The following is a 20623-nucleotide window of genomic DNA, read 5'->3' as shown; positions in this document are numbered from 1 at the left end:
GCAAGGAAAAATAAAGGAACTGCCATCTGGCTTGTTTTCTGGATTCCATTAAAAAGATCATCTGTGCACAATGCAGAAAGCATCTACACTGCACAAGCATATTTTCTGGCCTGAAAAGCACACATGGTGTGTAAGAATGTCCTGGTTTGTTCCCAGAGCCCAGATCCCAAACTGTGTTTGAAGGGCTGACAGGGAAAAAGATTACTAGCTTAAAGCAAATAAATAAATAATTGCACAAAACACATTCACAGACAATTCTGAGACATTTCTAAGGTTGCTTTCAGCCTATAACTGCTCAAGGAATAAAAGTTAGTGTAGTATAGAAAATACTGGCATACATGTAGCACAGACAACTTTATGGTTTCTCTGAGAACTATCTATATCAACTCCTTACTTTGTGCTTTTAAAAATGCTAGAAATGCCCAAAGCATAGTTTGGTACATTTCAGTCTAATTGTTGTTCTCGCTTCAATTTAATCACCTTCACAGGCATATTTACTGAGTGCTTCTATTCATAAATAGCATTTTAATAACCAACCTAGTTGCCTCCTTTTCCCCAAGCTGATAAGCTTTTAAAAATACAGTAACTGTGGTATCTTCTGCTACTTGCAAAATTCAGCTGAGTTCTGTTGCTTTCTACCTATTGCATCCTGGATAAGTTGGCTGGAAAGAGGGAAAGAGAGAAATTGAGTAAGGTCAGAGGAGTCTGAGTAAGTGTAATTGCAGCTGAAGTAAGGCAGAAAGCTCAATCTGTTTCACTTTAGCCACTTTTAAGTAAGTGATAAAACTTAGACATAAAGTATGTGATTAAAAATATTCATTAAAATACAAAAAAGAGTATCAAAGGCTGGATTAAAAAATTAAATGTAAGCAAATCTTCTAAGAACAAATTCTGTAGGATTCATTTCTATAAAGCATCTATACATTTCTATAATGTCTCTACATTCCTATTAGTCTGTCTAAAACAGATCTTAGTTGATTATTGCATTAGAAATAACTGAGAAAGATAAAACTTTACACATTTTAAGAAATCACCCTTGTATCAGGTTTTGCATATTAATTTACTGCTTGCGAAAAATGTTATCCAAGACAAACATACACATCATACACACATAGCTCTCTGACAAGGTCACTAACCCTAACCCAAGGCTATGATGCCACAGTCAATCTGAAAGAGAACAAAAAGGAAAAAACAATAAAAATGTATAAGCACTGAGATTTGTATGTTCTGAGCAATAGGAAAATGCTCAATACCATATGCTAAGACATCACTATTGCCTCCGATATAATGTGATTACAGATAACTCCTAGTGACTTCAGATCATGTATGTATCAGCTTTATTATGATTAGGATAGGGAACAGACTCCAAAAGCACACTGCGAGAGCATCACCTAGTTGACAGCCTCATTGTTTCCATACATGCAGAAATTTGTTCTCTTCACTACTATTAGTATATTGTACAGACAAAATGCATTTAGCATGCATTCATCATTACACGTCGAAGAAGAACAAATCAATATGCCAAAACAGAATATACAAAACCTAAACAATAAACCTCATTTCCAAGTGCTCAGACATTATAGAGTACAATAGTACAACTGATAACATTTTTCATCCTGATGCTAGAGTCAGTTTTGCTCTGTGCAAAAATCCAGTGCACTGAAAACCCTGAAAGAGGCCAACTCTGGATCATACGAAGTGAAAAGACATCTATTAAGGGTTCCTAATGGACATGCTATAGTTGTAGTTTCACCCTTTTCAGCATTTTATGAAGTAGATTCAGTGAGGTTATCGTGTATATTTGTTTCACTTTCACCAGTTCATACAATCCTAAATCCAAAATTGCCTAAAGGTGAGAGGACTGTTCTTAGGGTTGTACTTAACAGAGCAGGAAAAAAAAAATCAATATCTTTCTAGACTATTTCTTGTATTTTTTGTTTTTATGAAGAAAGGTTTCAATACATCATGCTAAAGTCTGCAAAGTGGCTTAAGCTTTTATTGATAAAATGACATCTTAAATAATGTTCCGTAAACTGTCTAGTTCTTCAGTGATAGGATGACTCTTTTAAGATTTACTTATAAGTATAGGGGAATAAATTTGCCCATTCACATTTCATAGTCAACCTTAGAAATTCTGTTAAGATATTTATGTCCCCTTCTTTTTAAATTTAACTGGAAAGATAAGCTCAAAAAAGCATTAAAATATACTTAAAACAAACTTAAAAAAAAAAAGTCTAATTTTATAACCACCTGTGAGACTCTTTTCAGAAAAAGAAGCAGAAGACATGACTTCAAAAAAACATTTGAAGTGAGATTGCAACACTGTTTTTCACTACAACCACAATACACATACAGGGAACTCAAATGACACCAGGGAATCCAAAGAAGCAGTCAGTGCAATCATCTTGCTTGCTCAGATTCAGAAGATGTGTTTCATGTGCTTGATTCCATATGTTTTGAAGAAAACCATGATAATCAATGCCCAGAGTCCTAGAATAAATCCTCCAGGAGGATGCCAGTCCTTTTGTTTTGGCTTCTGAAAAAAAGAACAAACAAAAAGAGAAAAACAAAGATTTCATACTTAGTCTCCATATTAAACAGGCACAGTGTTTTATCAAGTGCAAAAATAAAGTAAAACTCCTGGCAGCAGAGAAAAGCACCATTAAGCTGTATTTCTTCATAAAGAAGAAGTGTCTTTCTTCTTGATGTGGTGTAAATGCTGATGGAAAGAGAGGGGATGCTCAAGCAGGGAGGTTAAAAAAACCACATAAGGCCACTAGAACTGTGCCCATGATGCTACTTTGATGGTCCACATTGTCATTGTGGAACGTGTTTAAACTCACTTCTTTGGACAAAATTTCTCGTACCTGGTTTCATGTTAATAAAAGAGAAGAATTTACAAGTATGAAAAACTGATCCTGGAAGTGAAAACATGAGAGAGAAGAGAAGACAAGGTATTGTTTTTCCACTACCCAGAATGTTTTCTACAGCTCCTTCTGTATTCAGAAATTTTTAAATAAACAGATATCTAAACATATAAAAAGCTATGATTCATTACTAAAGGAATATCATAACACAAAACAGGATTGTTTTTAATGTCAATCACATTTCCCAGAGGCCTCACTGAGTCTGACTGCTTTTCCTTTATGTAGAAATGTATTCTGCAATTCAAATACCTGCCCCTTCAACAATTTTTTCATCTTCAGCAAGAAGAAATTCACTGCAATCTGTTAAGGCTTTTTCTATCACACACTTAACAGTAAGGCGAGATAAAACTCATCTGTCCCCTTCTTCCTCTTCTCATATTGACAAAACTTTCAGATACTCCATATTCTGTGAGAAATGGATTCTGGGAGATAGATCTTGGGGTGTGCAGCAGCTCTTATCTCTAAGGCTAAGCAGCAAGGTGAATCTGTATGAATACAAAATTTTAGTTAAGAATATCCTGACAGAAATATCAGAATTACAGTATTTAGAGGTATAATTCAGTCCCTCATGCCTATGTCAACTCTTGCTTCAGCAGTTATGCTTTACAGGTTGCTTTGCAGACAGAAGTGATTTACTTTTACAGTAATAAATACTGTACTTTCTGAGTTTTTTATTCCTGCCTTGCTGAATGATTTGCACTATTCTGTCCTCATACAGAATGAGGAACAAGGGGCACACCGAGTATTTTAGCTTTGTTGCATTTAAGTCAAATTTAAAATTGTCTTTCAGCCACGTGAATAACTTACAAAAGATGGTACTGTTTCAATTTCTGCACGCATCTGCTTATGAAAGCCTGCCTTACTGTTCTCCATTAAACATACCAAGTGGCTGGTGAACTTTAAAGCAATGAGGAAGTGTTTGCAGCATCTGTTCTTTCAAAACAGCTTTTCTATCAACAAGAAAACAATGTTTGTGGATATTCAGCTCCCACTCTCTAAGCTACACAGTTACAGCTTTAAGATTTTTGCATAAGTACCATGATTGCACTTAAAAGTGGAACGAGAGCTATGCCCCCCGAGACACCCAAAGAAGCTGATAACTCAGAAATATTAATGATTTTGTTTCCTCTGATACAGGTATCACAGAACAAGCACTATGATTTATATTATTAACAACTAAACCAAAGATATATCCCAAAGATGGTATATATATGTATGCAAACCACTCAATTTCCTAAGGAGCAACCATCAGCTGCAATGGACGTGATATTGGTAATTTGCCACCTCACTGATTTCACAACCCATCTCCATATAAAGATCTCAGGAAATCAACTCTGAACATTCAAAAAGGCTGCCAGCACACCTCACTTCTGAAAGTAACAGCACATGACACTTCTCCACACAGAGGAACTTTCTTGTTTAAATCCTCCTAATTAACCCATAACTTCGTATGCATATTACAGTGCCCGTTTCATCAATCTCTTTGTACTATCAATCTTTCCTTTCTTGGATCTCAGACAAATTCCTTACCACAAAGTGGCATCTGACCCTTCTAGACAAATGACTTCAATTTGCAGTCAGTGACACTAAAAGCCTCTCTCTCCTATTTTGTATAGAACACGTAATTTAATTTCTTTAAAGAATTTATATGAATAAATATTTATAAGGTGATCTATGAGTATGGTTTTCCATTTTGTCATGCCATGTATTTAAAGCTCCTCCATGAAATTCCACAAGGAAACAAAGGCCAGTGCAGTAATGTCTCTACACTGAGATATCAAGGACATAAAAATTACCAGCTTAAAGCCATACGATGCAGTGTTAAATTCTGAAAGATATATTACTGTTAAAAACATGAAGGTCCCACAAAACATCTGAGGCTATACAAGAGCTACATACTTGGCCATCTTAAAAATAAATTATCTTAACAAAAAAGATTCACAGACCTGGAAACTGGAATCTACATGCACATATTAAACCACAATAAAAGAGCAGAGAAATGCAACTCTACTGTACATCTGGAAGTCAATAGTGAGGTTAATTGAGCACAAAATTATATAGAAATATGCAAGTATTTTCCACTGGGGGCATACAGACATCAAAACTTTTTCAATGCCTAAAATGAGATTACACAGACTCATGTCTAAACCTTTAAAGTATACCTGTAAGTGCTGAAAGAAGCAGGTTTCTTTAGCTTAATCGTAGATTCCCAAGAAAGTTTGTCATTGACATAAAAACATAAGTAGCTTTTGACTTGACAAATTCATCCATTTAAAATCATAACAAATGTTACATAGAAAACTTCAGTAACACATCTCTGTCCAGCTGGGCACATCAACTAAGCACCAGGGTTCATTTAGGAAAAGCTGCCTGTCTCACCTGTGAATCACACCCCTCTGGATTTAGGATGGAGCCCCTGCTTCTGGAAATTAACGTCAGCGAACTGTACTTGTAACATATCCTGCCAGAGCTTTTGGCCAGCACAGCTGTAACAGCTCACCCAGCAATTCTTCCCTCTTGGCGCAGCTGTGTCAATGCCAAAAGCACTGCCTGCGCACCTGTGTGGGCACAGAAGGGTGGAATCACACTTAGGAGGCACAGCAGCACCTCAGTGTTTCACCCTGAAGTCAGAGGCCAGGCTGGGATGGCCTCCTGTAGAGCACAGGCAAGCCTCTGCAGGGAGGCTGCCTAGTGCCAGGATCGCTGCAGAAACTTCTTCACCTATAGAATTTTGCTCAGGAGGGCAGGGAAATGTCACTGAGATCTCTCCTAGTGGGAAAAGCTATTAAAATCAGAAATATTTCAATAGTGAATAGAAAGGTTTCCTATTTTACCTACACGTACTGGAAACAGTTTTAGAAAAGATGGTTTCTTCCTATGCTTATACCAGTTCTGTGGCCATAAGCAATCCCTAGATAAGCTGGCCCTTTGTATCACTTTTAGGATTGATCATAAAGCATTAGTGAATAAAAAGTTTCTTTCAGATTCCTAAAAATAATAATAATTTAAAAAAAATCAGTACTTATCACATGAACAGGGCCTAATTCAGGGTCTTATTCCAGTAAATTTCTGTGAAAGGCAATTTTTGAAATTCAGGCATTTTCTCACTTGTAATAAATTGCTAAATATGGACAAAAAATGTTAAGTGTTGCAGTATTTAAATTTGCAATTAATTGTATAGCTTTATTGTGCCTAAATTGATGTCAGAATGCGCATGATTGAAAGACTACAGACAAGTTGCAGTACTTACAAATTATGCATAACTCTCTTATTTGGGACTGATCTGGAGAAGCAGAGGCAGTAGCTTTTTGACTCATTCTGAATTTCACTGTAGCAGAACACACATAAGAACTTTTCTAAGTACCGCTTATATAATTGACATATTTAGGTTTTGTGATTTATGGTAAAATACAACCCCATTATAAACGCCCTCTTTCTCCCTACAATAATAGCTGTAACACACAGGTGAAATACACATACAAAATGGCACAATGCGTCATGAACAAATGCATTTAGCAGCTTAAGGGCTAGTCATTATTGAGTTGCTGGAGATCCCAAATTAAAAAGATAGGTAGCTAAGCAACAGCAAGCTTCCTCCTGTGAACAGTTTTCTGCTGCACTCTCTCTAGTTCTGGTAGACTCATTATTCTGTAGAACTTATGAAACAGTTAACAGAAAGTTGCTCCAAGTACTGTAATTAAGGAGAGGATAAAGCAGCGTATTTTCAAACTGGATGGGTCTACAGAGACCATAATGGAAAGTATCCAAGAGTTTCAGTGAAGGTGTTTCATAAAACATACAGTACTTGTTATTGCAATTAAAATGAATTTTATGCAAGAAATAAAAAGTATTAAAGCTGAAGTAGTAATTAGATTAAGAATGGTCTAATTTTAAAATGTCACATCAGAACAGAAACAAGATTTAAAGCATCACATATTAACATTTCACATGGAAAACACTATGATAAATATCATTATAATCCAATCCTACAGTCCTCTTCCAGCAGAACTCCCCTTTGTGTTGGTGTCCTGAATAAGGATAAAAATATTGGTACAGAAAGCTTTGAGTTAAACCCAGATTCCAGAAAAAGCAATGCACACAGTATAAACGTAGCAGCGTAACAGTCAGGAATGTAGAAATTCCCAAGCAAGAAAGATGTCAATTCTTCAGTCTACACCAACATCTTATTCCACACAGGGCTTCAGGAAAGGATGCAAAACCTTAAAAATCAATACGTACACAAGCTTTCCTACATGGGCTGTTCTACCCAACCTGGGACAGGTGGTGTGCATTTGTATCACAGAAGTACAAAATATCCATATGCGATCACACAAAAATCAAAAGTTACAAGTTCTGTATTCCAATGAGTCCGTTAAAGTGGCAGCTATCATATTTCAGATTAATCCCTGCTTAATTCTCTCTGGAATTTCACAGTGCTCTAGGCCCATTTTGGTCTATTTATTGCAGCGGACATGATATAAAATACCACTTAGGATCCTGGGGCTTTCTGGCAGACAGCAGCAGCTACTAGGGGAAGTCCCGTGCGTATCTCTCTGTGGATTTCTCCACCTCTATACGTCTTAGGGGTCAGCAAGCACTAGCAGAGAAGTAAAGCACAATTGCTGCTTGTCAGTGCAGTGCCCTGCATCATTATTAGGTTATTGGTGTGAATGTTACATTATTTTGGGATGTAGATTTCCAAGATTTTTTTCTTGATCATTCTCCTTTGGAATGATCATTTCTATTTCTTTCGTTGCAATACTACAGCTTTTATGTTTTGTTTGTCAAGATATTTATGTTAGAGTCTATATTGAAAACCAATACTGATACCTGAAAAAAGAAATGATCCACATTTCAAAAAGGAGGTCTTTGAAATCCAAGACAAACCTCAGACCCAAGATCACCTACTTCTTATCTCAGAAAAAAAACTAATATATATATTTTATATATATATATCAAACCAAAGGACAAGGAAACTATGGAAAAGCCAACTTCCACTAGGCAGGACCCCATGTCAACAGCACTTTATATATTTCTTAGAGACACTCCATAAGAATTTGACTTTACTTACAATTTAAAATTGGGTAGTCATTTCAATTCTTATGAGAAAACACATAATAAAGTTTTATTTCAGAACAAATTTATGTGCATCACAAGTAAATCATGGCATAAAATACATCCTCAGAGCTTTTATTAGGAGTATGCACTTCTAATTTGTCGGTTACAGTTTTGATTTGTGGTCCTCACAGTGGGGAGGGGGAAATCAAATAATTCCAGCCATCTAGTAATAGTTTAATCCTCTTTTGTGCCCACAGCAAGATTAAAGTCATAAGAGAACTCCAACCTAAGTGGTGCCTGTTAATCTGCAAAACAATTTAAAGCACACTTGTCTAATCTCCCAGTTTGTGTTTATTAACCACAGTGCCATGATTACTGATATCTCCAATATTAATAAAATAGTGAAGAAAGTTCACTCATCAACAACAAAAACTCATGGAAGATATGGGGAAAAACAGCAGTTAAACTAAATTAACATGTCATTGCCAACAACTGCATTTTAAATATTTACTTTGAAAACTGTACAATCACTATAAAACAAATACTGCTATGATAGCTTTAGTTTTTCATTTCCTTCTAAAATACATAATCTGTTAGGGCTTTTTAGAAATGAACTTCTACTTCAATTATGGCTGCTCACTTATTATTTTCTACTTCCAGCATTATCTCTCAGCATTACATAGCACTTTAAAGTGCTTTCAGTGTTTTAACAATTATTCATTAATCTTCCAACCTGTGACACAACACATAATATACTTCTTCTAATCACAGGGAGCTTTCCCAGCACCTGAGACCCTGTGCAGTTTAATTCCCAGACAAGCCAGCACTCATATGAACGATGCCTGATTGGCAAACAGGAATCATGCTATGGGGCCTCCAAACCAAGAGGTGCGATTTGATAAAACCAAAGCTAACTAACACGGCTCTGTACTGGCAGCTCTAACAATGCATGTCTATCTGCTACAGGGTGGCACAGCAGAGGTCTTAACTCTGCTGAGGTAAGAGGGCTCAGCTCTTACCTGCTCAGTACCAGCAAGTTATGACACTCTAAATCACGCATATGCTTAAGGGCAGAGAAGAAAAAAGTCACAAGATTAAGCTATTTCATATATAATATATATATATAAACCACATATTTTTAGGGTCTATTAGACATTGTTTTTCTATTCATATTCATTCATTCTAAGCAAATTGTGTTTCTGATCATATTCATAGTTTTATATGAAGCCACAATCATGATCTTCATTAAAGCTCACATCAAAGTCCACATCAAATACATGAATTACATTTGCAAACAGAGCATCATGCCAACTGAAGCATGCAAAAATAGATGAGCAGCATAATTAAACAGACTTGATATTCAAAAGTTGGCCACTGTTACTCTGAGAAGCATCCTTCTTTTCAAAAATGTCTTTACTTAACGTGAACAAGAAGAGGATTATTAGCAAAAACATGACTGAAGGCATTCAATCCAAAGGATAAGGTTCTTGAAGTCCTTATATCAGAGGGGGGTCTGAAAATGACAGAAATATGCACTACTTGCCCACACCTCAGTGGAGGGAACCTCCAAAAATGATCCACCTGCTGCTACCTAGGCTTTTGATTAAGCAGACAGAAAAAACAGCTGCAAAAGTTCAAAGGATTTGAAAAAGATCTGTAGAGGCTCTAGCTGGATACATTTATTTTGTATTAACTAGAAAGGTGTGAGGTGGGCCACCCTACTCTCACAACAATATTTTTGGAGCAGCACACACTGCCCATTTTCCCCTGGGAAAAGACTATCCCAAGGTCTTTTACAGGGCAAAGGTTATTGCTACAAATACAGGGACTCAAAACCATCGGGATCAGAAGCACAAGCAACCACTCAGCTCTGCAGAGAGGAGGCCGCATGTGCCAGTGTGTGCTGCAGCCTGCTCCACGTTGGGATGACTGCCCCACGTACTGGCCTCCTGCTGGGAAGTCTAACAAGGCTCTCCCACAGGGTCACTGCACCACACAGAGAGACCACTCAAGTACTTTTAAATCCATGTACTCTGAGGCAGGTGTTTTTTCTTTTTTTCTTATCTCATAAAATTAATTGTGTGCCTCAAAACTTCCATCATGAAGTACAATGTCGTCACTCAAATTCAAATTAAGTTGTATCTGTTTATGTGGAGAAGTCATGACATTCATAAATTATTTTGCTCTTCCTTTCAAAGTAGCAGTGATGGTTCTAACTGCACATTTTTTTCTGGATATCCCGTGAGTATCTATTCATTTATTTCCAGGTGGCAGGCTGTATTAACAGCAGATGTTAGACAACATTAGATCTTTTGCTCAATATGCCATATTGAGTACAAAATCTAATCAAACGTCTTAACAGCTAAATTTAAAGAAACTGGAATCCAAATAAATACTCCCTATTCATGTACTTTTTACTGTTCATTTTTAAATGTCTCCAGGATCTCTACAACTATAATTTTAAAAGTTCTCTTTTGCCCTAAGCTGTGTGCAACATTATACCTGTGTGCAGTAGAGCTCCAGGTTTTTCTAACTTTGGCTTGCACAACTCAAAACTGCATTACATTCAAGAGGCAGACATGAGAAAAAATGAATGGAGGGAGAAGCAGGGCTGAGGCAAAAGGTGTCTGCACATATATATATGAGCAAGATCAAATATAGCCATGTTTTCACTGCAAAACATTTTCATTTTTAGTGAGAAATCAGGGTATTACAGCTCGTGCTAGATCTGTTTGCTCCCCCCCACCACCCTGCTTTTAAAAGCAATTGTTGTATGCACTAGTTTTGTACTTGCATGCTAGACAAGTATTCTCAAAGTTTATGTTGTATACACTCTCTCTGCGAGCAGAAAAAATACAAAAGGAAAAAAAGAACTATTCTGAAACATCAACCCAATAGTTTTGGCTATTCTAGCTGCTATACATCCTTGAAAACAAATCATAAAACATGGAAGCAATACAGGAACTTAGTAGTTGCACATAATTAGACTAACACCAGAAAGCCATTTCTGTTACGGTTGATATGTCAAAGAACAAAGAGTCCCAGAGAGCAGATTCATTCCTGCAAAGAGTTTTTGTAGGCAGCTGCCATTAAGAAAGAATGACAGATTTATAGTATCATAAATATTCCATTTTCCCCCATAACATTTGCATGACACCAGTTCATCAGTCAGATGCCACCTGGGGTTCAACAAAGTCCTGGAAGAATGAATGAGTACAGCTGACTATATATACATGTACTCCCCCAGATTAACACATGTAGTATATACAGTATCTACACCTTTCTGAAAGGGTAAGTCCTTTAAAAGGATTAAACCACGGATCATCTCATCTAATGGCAAACCTGTTCCACTTTAGCTGCCTACCACCTAAAGTGACCACTGGTTACAGCCCTACGGATGTCATGTGGTGCTGTAAATGTCCCATGTAAGTACTAAATGTCTGATTGTCAGCCACAGATTTGTAGGTGGGCTTTCAGCATTCCTTCCATACAATCCTGGTAATATGCGATCGCTTGAGTCACAAGAGTCAATGCGTGGGGAAAGGGTGTGTGGAGGAGAAAGCTGGCACTGGCAGGGTGCCACACACGGATCAAGAAAGCTGGTCACTGAGGAAGTAGCTGCCTGCACAAAGCTGAATCAAATGCATACAAAGAATTTCCACAAGAACATTGAAACAGGATGCTATCTTGTCTGTTTTACAATATGAACACAACTCTTCCCATACTGGAGTCTTCACTCATTTACCCCTTCCACCCATTCTTAAAATGGAAATGATTTCATCAAATTTCAACTCTCTGAATTATTTAGGAAAACAATTCCTGACAGAGCACTAGAGAACATTCTGCCAATATCTCTATCTCTTGCCATTCATCAGTACTGTCAAAAGCTTCTGTGTTACATTGCCATGCTCCTCACAGCATGCTACTGAAGGGTAAACAAACTACAATTAACTTAACACAAAAAATCACCAAGAACACCTCACCAAGTTTAAATGCTTAAGTGGGATAAATGTGTGAATATATTTGGAGCTAACAGTGCCATCACCTGAGGAAAAATGTTCTGAGAAGTATCTAGTATCACAGACAGCACTACAAAACATGTCAAGCTAAAATTGGTAACATTTATATTCTGTCCTTATCAATGTGAACTTATTGGTAACAGCTACTTTTTATTCCTCATGTGCTCAGAAGAAAACATATAGCAGAAATAAGAAAAAAATGGAAAACTGCTACTATTAATTTTACTATTCACTGAAATACCATTTACATAAACACTGTCTATCAGAGAAACTTTCATGTGTAAGCAACACAAAAGCAATGATTAATAAAAACTATACAAGGTTATGTGAGAAATTAAAGTTTTACAGAACACTGAACTGACAGCAGAAAGCTGAAATTAAATCTTCCATCTTAGACAACCTACTATAATGTACTTCAGTAATGTTTCACATAGAAAGGTCCTGATCCTGCATGTATTTCGTGACAGGTAACACAAGTTACATCAAAGAATTTAGTCTTACACTAAAATTACACACACTTCCACAAACACACACTAACATCATTTCTATGCCCAGTGCAACCAGAATTAAGTAATAAAATAAGCAATACATACCAACAAATACTTTGCACTTTGCCTAAGGATCTAAAAACAACCCCTCCTTCCTCTACACACACAGATATGCGTGCACTTGGCTCCATTATTCTGGCATTATTATTCAAGCAACACAAACACATAACACCAGAAACCCGTAAAATGCCAGAAGAAAAATGCCAGCATCCAGAAGCGATGCTGACCTGCTACCTCATCACACAAACCGCAGGACCACATTGTGCTTTTAGCTGGGCAGTTGCCATTCACAGTTTTGGGGGAAAAGGAAGAAGAGCTAAGGAAGATTCAGACTGCTCCTTAACGTTCACAGTAAGAGAAACTGAACGTGGGTTCTGACAGAAGCCATTCAGCAGCATTAGGAAAAGCTCTCAAGGTACCTCACACCTGTAATACAGCAGATCCCACTTTTTTCACTAGTTTCTACTGCAGACAAGGCCAAAAAAATTCAAAACAAGTTGGTCATAATTGGGAATGCCAATGATAGCTCTTTCATAGCCCAAAGAGGTTTTTGCAGAAAAAATAGCTCCAAGATAGGAAAGATACCTTTTCTCTGCATATAAAAATGGAAGTCTTACCTAATCAATGATCATTTAGGAATATTGCTTACTTTCACATTCGCCAGTAAGTCTCATGCCAAATCTGAAGCTTGTTCCACCAAAAACATCTCCTCTGGAACAGTAAAACTGGTTACCAAAATGAAAGCAACTCTAGAATAATATTTCTTCCACTAAATACTGTGCTTACTGAAAGAAAAAGTGATTTAATTTACCATTTGAAAGTTCTGATAAATCAGTTTTCCTTTCATTATGGAAGCCCTAAAGCTTGTTTAGATCAAACATAATTTTTAAACTACAACTCTAGCATTTTATAGGTATTATGATATAGAAAAAAATGGTAATTTTTTAATTCCAAATAGATTAACAAAACAAATTCTGCAGTAGCTCTGCATTCCATGACATTTTCAGCTTCTTTAAAAGAATCGGTATTTATATTAAAAGACAATGAATAAAGTTATTAAAGTAATATTTTTTCATGTAGACCTTAACTGCTACCATTTACTCTGATAGTAATGAAGATAGTCTCTACAACCTCCAAATTATTTTACGTTTTCTTACTTTTTTTTTTTTTGTAGTTTTGCTATCTTCATCTATATTAGATATTTAGTACTTGGATGTAATTAAGAAAAGAGGAACCGTTCTTAGACTATTTCAGTCCATTAGGCAAATTTTCTCAGTATGATATGAAAAATATCAACTACTTAATTAGCACACCTACTTCTCCCAGGCCTCAAAGTGCACCTAAGCTACACTTTATGATGGCCCTAGGAAAGAAAAAAAGAGAGAAAAACCACAAAACATCAATTATGCCTCTACTCAATTGTACAACTATTTTAAAATGTGTGAACAGTTAAGACAAAATTGAAAAATTACCATAATAGGCTTTTGACACTTCCCTGCTTAAGCAAAAATTAATTCTAACTCCCTGTTTTTATGCAAAGCCTTTATAATTTCTCTAATCTTGAGTTCCCATGAGAGGGAACACAATACTTTCAAGTACAAGAGTGTGAGGCTTGGCATCTTCTCTTTTTAGTTATGCAGTTTATTTGATGGAAGTCTAAACCGCTAAGCCTCCCTTTGTGTTTAATATAAGCCATCCTCAGTGGCAATACAAGTTAATTTAAGTGAAATGAAGTTTTAGGAAGAATGAATTCTCTTGCACAGAAAGCTTCACTAAAACAAAGCTTTTTTTAAATGCAGCATCTGTTTCCTGAACCACTCTAGAACCTGTAATAAAAATGAACTAAAAGCAGCAACATTTCTAAAAGCTACTACTTCTTGTAAGTATCAAAAATGTAAAACCCAGTCTAATGGAATAACTTATTTATCATTTTCCTGTATGTTTTTCAGTTTCATCTTGTAACAAGTATGAACAAGCTTTAACAGTGTAACGAATTAACATGCTCTAAGTATAAGATATTAAGCACCTTCCATTTTGTTAGCAGTGATTAATATTATCATACTTACTGCTTATGTTACAAAAGTAAATCAGATATATCACTGGTGTACACTTCCAGATACAATAAGGTATATGAATCACATATTAATTTCACAGAGTTGCTCATAAATTTCTTTGCCCCTCACCACAGCTTATATATTTGTACATCAGATACTACGCTGCAGCAGCACATGGTGTGTTATGATGCCTACAAACCTATTAAGGTCACAGAAAGCTTGTGCATATATTCAGTCTATTCCCATGTGAGTTAGAAGTATATTATTTGCATACCATTATGCTCTGAAAACCTATTCAGTTATCCCCACTGGAGACAACTCACCACAGTGACCTAAATAGTATTCACTTTTCCAATATTTGAAGGAACAGAAAATAAATGGGGCTCAGCGCAGACAAATCCAAAAAGACTCAGAACATCTAAGAATCCAGGCTTATGAATGACAAACGCAAATGAACGCAGACCAGTGTATCACAAAAATTCTCATGGAAGCAAAGAATGAAGAAAAAAGTAAATTATATGCTTAATAGAGGACTACAATGCCAAGACTGAAAACGACTGGAGAGATAATTTTTGCAAAAAAGCTCTAACATTACCCAAGCTTATTACAACCACAAAGGAGAGCAAAGAGTCTCAAATCACAGAACCCACTTAAAAATAACCTCCCTCCACTTTCAGCAACAGCCTAAGACAACATCAGCTGCCTAAGATAGCTATTGATATTTTATCTATAGCACTGTGCAACAATTCACATGACGTTAGTAATTGAGACCCCTGGGACACATACATATTGCTTCCTCCATAACAGCTGCAATATCGTGCATACCTTCCCTAATCATGTACCTGTACTAACGTGCGGTAATTGTCCTCTTAATTTATACTCCCTCTATAATTACAGTATTTTGATTAAACGTCTAACAACCTCTACTCACTCACTTTTTCTAGTCATTCTTCCTGATCTCAGCATAGCCACAACAAAGGAAGAATATAAACAAACAATGTATGGACTTTGTGCAGAAAATCAGAAGAGATTAACATAATGGTCCTTTATGGCCTTGGTTTACAAATTAGAATCTCTCACTGCTAGCCTTATTTTGCTTTTTGCCAACATGCTATGTGAAGTTTACTTTAAGCTGTAAGCATTTTTGAACATGTCTCTTTGTGTAAAGCTCTAAGCATATCTAGAGCACGTTACAAACAATAACCACTGTCTTAAAATCACAGCTGTGACCAGGCTGTAAAATGCAACAAAAGGCTATCACAGCACGACCAAGTGAAAGCCAAGATAAGGGTATATAAAGTATGCCAATATTATATATTGAAAGGTTGTGCATACAGGATTTTGAAGCACATAGCTGATTCAGCTGGAAAAAAAAATGTTATTTTTCTGAATGTAAGAAATATATCAGTTCTTAGTCACACAGCTACTAGTGACACTCCAGATTCAGTGACTTGAAGTTCCGATGAATAAACTACAAAGATGCATAGCACTCTCTAAAGCCTGACATGTTACAGTCACTTCCTAAACTTCTTCCTTCATTTTAAAGCTTAGATAATGTCTATTAAAAAGAAATGATTTCAGGAATTGTCTTAAAGAAGCCACAACTCCAACACGGTATCTGTAACAATTATAGCTACTTTAGTGCGTGGGTATCTTTTCATATATTTTTAATAGTGCTTCTGACGGTTCTGTGTGCTAGTGGGTATGAAAGTGATGTCTCCTAAGCCCAATACATTAAATGGATGACATGACATTCACATATAATGCCTCATGTTACCAGTATTCTCAAGGGCAAACTATGCGCTCCCATGATATGCACAAAAGGTTTCAACTTATTTCCATTTTTACTTTCCACAGTAACAATTTGGTTTCACTCCCTTTCACTTGCTCATGAGAAATTCAAACACATTTTCATGTGATAAAACATATGTTTATACCATTTTGGCTTATACTGCCTATTGTAGCTAGCTTCAGAAATTCTGTGTTCACATACCAAGCCAGGCTGATTTTTTTTTTTTAATGTTCCCTCTTTTTAATTGTCTTTTTTTTTTAATCGGTAGTTTAGAGCTCACTGTTGTGCTTACATTGTTGTGGCAGTGCAAGGGAGAGCACAGGACTCAGTAACACAAATGGGGAAGAGAGTGAAATGTGGCCACATAAGGGGCATGCCTACCTAAATTACTCCAACTTGCCCATCAGTTCAACCTCATAGCCCATGCCAAAGAAGCATGAAGATACAACACCAATCTGTAAATGTACAGCTTTCCATAGATCAGGGACATGGGGGAAAATTACATGACCTCAGAAAGCAAAACAGTTCAGCAGTTTGCTGCTATACCTTTGTCCAAACTGCAGGATCTGTGCAGCCTAAACCAGCTCATTTGAAAGCACTACATCAACGGAATCCATTTCAGCTCCTGCATCTCCCTGAAGAGGTGAACAGCAAGAGAGTGAAACCACAAAGCCAAAGCTCTCTAACAGCTGTGTGCAGAAGTGTCTGCAGGGGAGCACAGTCCAGGTGTATAGTCACCTTGCTGGGTACCACCACTGTGAAGTGATGACCATGTCCCCAAGATGTGGCAGCAGAGAGTGGGCCCTACCAATACCCAGATGAGCTAATATATCTGCACCTCAAACCCTACTAACTGCTCAGCTAACTGTTCTTAACAGAGCCATGCAATAGGATAAAAGAGCACCTCAGGGCAGCTGTGAGAGGCCGCGGCAAAGTTACCTCTCTCTGGCTTACAGACAATGCTTATTGCTATATTTTTACTAGGAAACAGTTAAAAGCACGTACCCCACAACTGACTGTTCAGGTGCCTCATGCAAGCTACTTTTCAATGCATTTAGCCGTTCAATCCATTGTATTCCGCTATAATTGGAAGAATTTAATACTACATTCAATTCCCCTGTAATGCTCGGTCAGCAACAAAAAAACTAATTCTTCCTTTCTGGCTCTGACAAGCAGTGTTGTGTGCAGACAAAAGAAGAATTCCCCATGCATGAATATTTTGGTAGTCAATCCTTATGGAAATGAAGTTCCTCATAATTACTGCTAAATTTTTAAGATTTGGAAAACAGCATTTGAAAGAAAAATAATTCCAAAAAACTTATCATTATTGTGTCTTAAAGACTAGGAGGAGAGGTTCCAACTAATAGTTCAACATAATAAATAGATAAAGAAGCAGAACCTTGCTATGGTTGAGAACCAGTAAAATAATGATCCTGGATAGGCAGAGTGATCACACACTCCTTTAATGGGAAGAGGGAAGAAAAGAGACCTCTTTACTGGGTCTCTGCTGTCAGAGGGCTTCCCCTCATGTTCAGATGACATGTATGTTCAAAAAACATAACTATATAAAGGCAGCTGTGCCTCATCTGTAAAAAAAAATCATCACTAATTTATGCTAACTCCACATCATTGTATTCTGCGACAGGAAGAACAGATGAGAAGAACAGTAGCACATCAAAAAATGATAGTTCAAATCTTTTACAAAAATACCTCATGCTACACTTAGAAATATGCTCTATTTCAGGAATATTATGATTTTGCTTATGAGAGCTCATTAGGCTAGTATACTACTTAGCTTGTCTGATAGGACAAAAAAAAAATAGTGCCAACCCTGTTGTTAGTGTGGACTACCTACCAGTTCACATGTGAGGGTACTGAGTACCTTCACTGATGCTGCAGTAATTCACTAGATGAAGAACTACCTAAAAATGTTGCTGGTTTAATGTTTTGCCATTAAAAGACTTGTAACAGCTACAACCAAGTGAAGAATGCATTTGGTAGTTTCTTGAAGTAAGTCAGAGAAACAGGACTATTCCACTCTTAATTAATTATTAATAGAAAACAGTACTATTAAAATCACTATGCACTCATTCTCTAGATTTAATAGTGCAAATCACAAACATTGCATGACTCACATGCTCACAGCACAACTCTGCTACTCAAATCAACCTTTTTTAATCAACCTTAACATTAGAAGAAATACCGGGGAGTAAACGTCAAAGCACCTAACCACCCCAAGCTGTACACAGTGTTGGCAGGAATATCTTTGCTGCCCTATGACATATTTGTTTTGGTGGTTGTCAAAATCATGCAGTAATAGCTTTTGACAGGAAGTTTGTTTTGCCCCTTCTATGCAGAGTTTTCTTCTATAGAGTAGTATTAAAGGAAGCCAAACAAAAAGTAAGTAATTTCTACGAGTGAGAAAAATGTAATCCACAGACTGTGTTTCATTTGGGGAAAAAAGCAAGTTCTTGTTTACTGGATAACATCCAGTTCTGATTCCACTTGAGACTACTTCTATTAGAGTTATAAAATGCAGGCAAACCACCTTTAGCATACAGAATTTAAAATATATATATATGTTTACTGTAGAAAATGAATTACCCCAAAAAGTCTTAGTAAAGCACATTACTTTCTAACTTCAATACATGCCAAGTGTCCCAGATGAAGGGCTAGCTCAGCAAAAGGTACACTGCACACTTGGGTTTCGCCCTGCACATGGACCAGTCAGAACGTCTGAGCCCTGAAGGAACTTTAGGTCATCTGGTGAGGAAGAAGAAATCCATAGATTTTTGTGACATGCATGAGAAACAGCTTTTTTCACCTCTAGTCTGGAACAAACAGACACGAACATTGTCAGAACAGGCTGCTGTTCTCAGTATACTCTGAAGCAGCTATGAGAAGTGCCAGTGGTAGAAGGGCAGCACTGTCCTACGTATGTTGCTGAACATTGCAAAAGTAAAACCTGAGCCAGGCAGGTGTCCTAGTGCAAGACAACATTATGTAAGGCTTTTGCCTAGTTAATGAAATGGATTCAAGGTATCTGTATGTTGGTCAGACACATAATATATGCTGTTAAAATAAAATAGGATTTTAAAGTCAGAGCGCTTTCTAATCTTTTATAGAGAAAACTAGATTTTCAACTATCCTGAAAAAAAAATCAGGTCTTACAAAATACAGCTTTTCTGAGGAGACCTGTGACTGTCCTAGCTGGATACCATGACCACAGTTTTATAAAAGTAAGCCATCCTTTTAAGTTATTTTTAAACACATCTACAGGAATAGATCTTCAGAGAACATATAAATAGCTAAGTCTGTAACTTTACACGTACAGCCTGACACATCTAAGTGTCACAAGTCGCTTTTGAACCTTTTGGCATACAAAGAAACAGTAAAAAGCAAGTATCACTTAACAAAGTTCTTTAAAACTTTTTAATAAATTATTATCCATAAAATGAAATTATGGTCTACATTAAAAATAAAAACCTGTGCTACTGTTGAGCTAGTGAGCACTTTGCATGCTTAACTGCAGTTTTGAACATCCCCATTAATTTTTATAAAACACAAATAAGGAACCAGGACTCCACCATGAGGACAGACCCAGCCTGAGTGCAGGATTCCCCCCTAGAAGCATAACTGCCTAAGGACAGCCACAGGACAGGGACAAGGCACCAGTGTGATCCCTGAATGTTAAAGGTATGCTTTACGGACTACGTATCAGCACGTGATGTGTTCATTTCCATATTCACTATTTCACAAACACAGTAAGCCACATAAAAAACACTTAAAATATATTCACAAACATTAAAGCTCAAGAGTTAAAATTGTTGTGTTACAGACAACCAAAAATACTTCTAAAAATACAACATGTTGTATCCTCTTAAGACTGTTTCAACAGTTTCTGCCAAATGCTGCTAAAGAAAACTTCTCCCAATTAAACCAGTGTGAAACAGTAGTAACATTGATGAATGCAATAAACTAACACACCTCCACTACGTGAGAAAAAGGTTCCAAGAATGAATAAAAACTAGATTTCAAGCCAAAAGGAGTTTTTGGCAAACTATTTACAGAAGCAGAGAAAACTGTGGAAACTAAGATGTTCTTGGAAGACTCAAAGAACTGCAACTCAAGTTACCTTTGATGACCATCGGCCTGTTTCTCTACAACTCTGAAGATTCCTCTCCCATTTTATTTCTTCAATTTCTTATTCCACTTCCCTTACTAT

General features: G+C 36.7%; 1 protein-coding gene across 2 annotated transcripts in view; it reads right to left on the bottom strand.

Moving 5' to 3' along the window:
* Positions 1-506: 506 nt before the first annotated feature.
* The window catches only part of PIGK (phosphatidylinositol glycan anchor biosynthesis class K), a 75404-nt gene continuing 55287 nt past the window's right edge, over positions 507-20623 (bottom strand). Inside the window, exons 11-12 of one of the 2 annotated variants that reach the window (XR_014318043.1) lie at positions 6178-6255; positions 2495-2536 (exon numbers count right to left, since the gene is read on the bottom strand). Coding sequence is in view for 1 of the 2 variants with exons in the window: in XM_082766333.1 (XP_082622459.1) it covers positions 2420-2536 (117 nt within the window). In the remaining variant the exon portion in view is untranslated. Of the gene's footprint in view, positions 2537-6177; positions 6256-20623 lie in introns of both variants that reach the window. The other variant, XM_082766333.1, reaches the window with a different exon arrangement.

The sequence above is a fragment of the Aythya marila genome (genome assembly GCF_965140915.1).
Source record: "Aythya marila genome assembly, chromosome: 8".
Taxonomy (NCBI): Eukaryota; Metazoa; Chordata; class Aves; order Anseriformes; family Anatidae; genus Aythya; species Aythya marila.
This window is presented reverse-complemented; position numbering and strand designations above follow the sequence as displayed.